General features: G+C 48.9%; 1 protein-coding gene across 1 annotated transcript; it reads right to left on the reverse strand.

The window, feature by feature from the left end:
* Positions 1-284: 284 nt before the first annotated feature.
* Positions 285-1,198, reverse strand: LOC110718339. Its single transcript, XM_021897170.1, has 2 exons — positions 949-1,198; positions 285-901 (listed from the first exon to the last, which is right to left on the reverse strand). Exons 1-2 carry the CDS (start codon positions 1,196-1,198, stop codon positions 285-287), a joined length of 867 nt encoding a protein of 288 aa, XP_021752862.1.
* Positions 1,199-2,146: the final 948 nt, after the last annotated feature.

The raw sequence follows: 2,146 nt of genomic DNA on the forward strand, positions 1-2,146 counted from the left end.
CTGTTCAATGCACTTCCATGTGATAATGTCCGCTGAACTTCCGCTATCCACCAAGATCTTCTTCACCTTAGCATTGGCCACCTTCATATGAATCACCAGGGGGTCATCATGAGGCCTTTGAATCTTTTTTCCTTTATCATCCCCAAATACCATGAGGGGGTCCTTTGGGGTGGATGAGGGAGTGCCGATATCATAGATGGGCTCTTCGAGCGACCGCAAGTGACCCTTGCGTGCCCTTTTAGACAACCCCCCGGAGGCAAATCCTCCGGCTAAGACATTGATGCTCATATTAGTGTCAGCTGAGCTGTGGGCTTCTTGCACTTCCTTGGAAGCTTTGCTTCTTTGCTTATCCTTCGGGGGGGGGGGGACTTGAGATATCTGTTAAGCTTTCCTTCCTCATCTAGCTTATCAAGGGCTCTCTTAAGGTCTTTGCAGTTCCGGGTGGTGTGACCGCACTCTTTATGGTATTCACACCAAAGCTTCCTGTTCCTCTGCTCAATTGGCGTGTTCATGGGGTTAGTCTTAAGAAGAATAGCCTTGTGCCTTATGTCCAAATAAATCTCATACCTATCAACATTGTACTTCAATCCTTCATCATCACTCTCAGCCCTCCTCGACCTTCTATTCCTGTTCTCATGATAATTATCTTCTTGCTTCCTCTTCCCCTTGTTGTTTGCCACGGGTGCCTTGCACACCTCACTAGATTCAATGATCCTTTCAGCTCTTTCCATGGATTCAGAGAAGGTACTCACCTTGTCATGGACAAGTTCAAACTTCATCTTATTAGACTTGAGCCCGAAGAGAAGGGCTGTAAAAGCAACATTGTCTTGGAGGTCGGGGATGCGCTGAGACTCGGTGTTGAACCTCTTGATGTATTCCTTAAGACTTTCATTCCCCCTTGCTTCACCGTCATTAGATGAACGTTGATCTTTGTTTGCCTACTCTCACCGATGAAGTGCTTTTTTAATTGAGTAGCTAGCATGTCAAACGTTCTTATGCTCCCTGGGGTAAGGTTGTTGAACCATGTCTGAGCTATGCCTTTGAGAGTGGTAGGGAAGAACCTACACCATGAGGCTTCACACCCGATTTGAACTCCCATCTGTGCTTTGTAAGCGTTCAGATGGTCTGTTGGGTCTGTCTTTCCCTCATAAGGGTCTAACGTAGGGATTTTAACCTTAGGAGGAATAGGGGTATTCATTATCTCATGGATGAAGGGGGTGATGTCCTTGACAATCCCGAGTCTCCTGGCCTGCGGGGAGAAGGACGATTGGGACTTTTGCATGCTGAACGAGCGGGCTGAGTGGGTCTCCCCCTTGGTCTGGAGGTAGCTGAGTGGATCATGCTATCTCGGTACCTTGTTGATCCATGCCGAGAGTAAACTATAGTTCGACCTCTCTGGGGGGCTCATTATCTTCCTTGGAGTTCTCCCTCCTAGAGTTGATTATCTCCCGGGCATCTAGAGTTCCATCCCTCAGCCTTCGGTCATTGATTATCTCTCTAGCATCTCTTGGTCGGCTGTGCTGCCCTATCTCCCGCTGGGGTTAGGGGACTGATTAGGCTGAGAGCGACGGGATGCTTGATGTTGAGGCCGAGAGGAGGCTTGATGGAGATGGGACACATGAGGCTGAGGGATAGGCTGTGGAGCGTTCCCCTGCCTGCCTTGACCCACCCCCTGGTTGACAAGTGCCCTGAGGCTTTCCTCCAGGTTTCTATTGATCTGGGCTGCCAACTGGTCCAAGTCTCGGCGAGTGACTACCTGGGGGCTATTCACTTCTCTCTCGGGTTCACTACAAGCTTGGGGTATCATCTCCTAGACTATGTGAGCATGCCTAACCGAGAGAATTGGAGCTTGCCTAGTAGCATCTTGATGAGTGCTGCGGGGACGCCTAGTGTTCACAATGACTTCTTGTTAGTTATCCCCACAGACGACACCACCTTTTTTCGGAAACAGAATACTCCTCGGTGTTAGGGTAATCAAGATATCCTAGATCTATATCTAATGTATGTCTAAATTTCCCTCAGCTATGCCTTGCTGTCCGAGAGCTAGGCCTGCAAAAGAGAAAGAAGGTTAACTACCTCGGGGGTGTGACCCGGGAAAGCCCCTCCGATGCTTAAGTTAGCGAATGTACTTTCTAGAGATAGAAAG

This window comes from Chenopodium quinoa, unplaced genomic scaffold (assembly GCF_001683475.1).
Source record: "Chenopodium quinoa cultivar QQ74 unplaced genomic scaffold, ASM168347v1, whole genome shotgun sequence".
In the NCBI taxonomy this organism is placed as follows: Eukaryota; Viridiplantae; Streptophyta; class Magnoliopsida; order Caryophyllales; family Amaranthaceae; genus Chenopodium; species Chenopodium quinoa.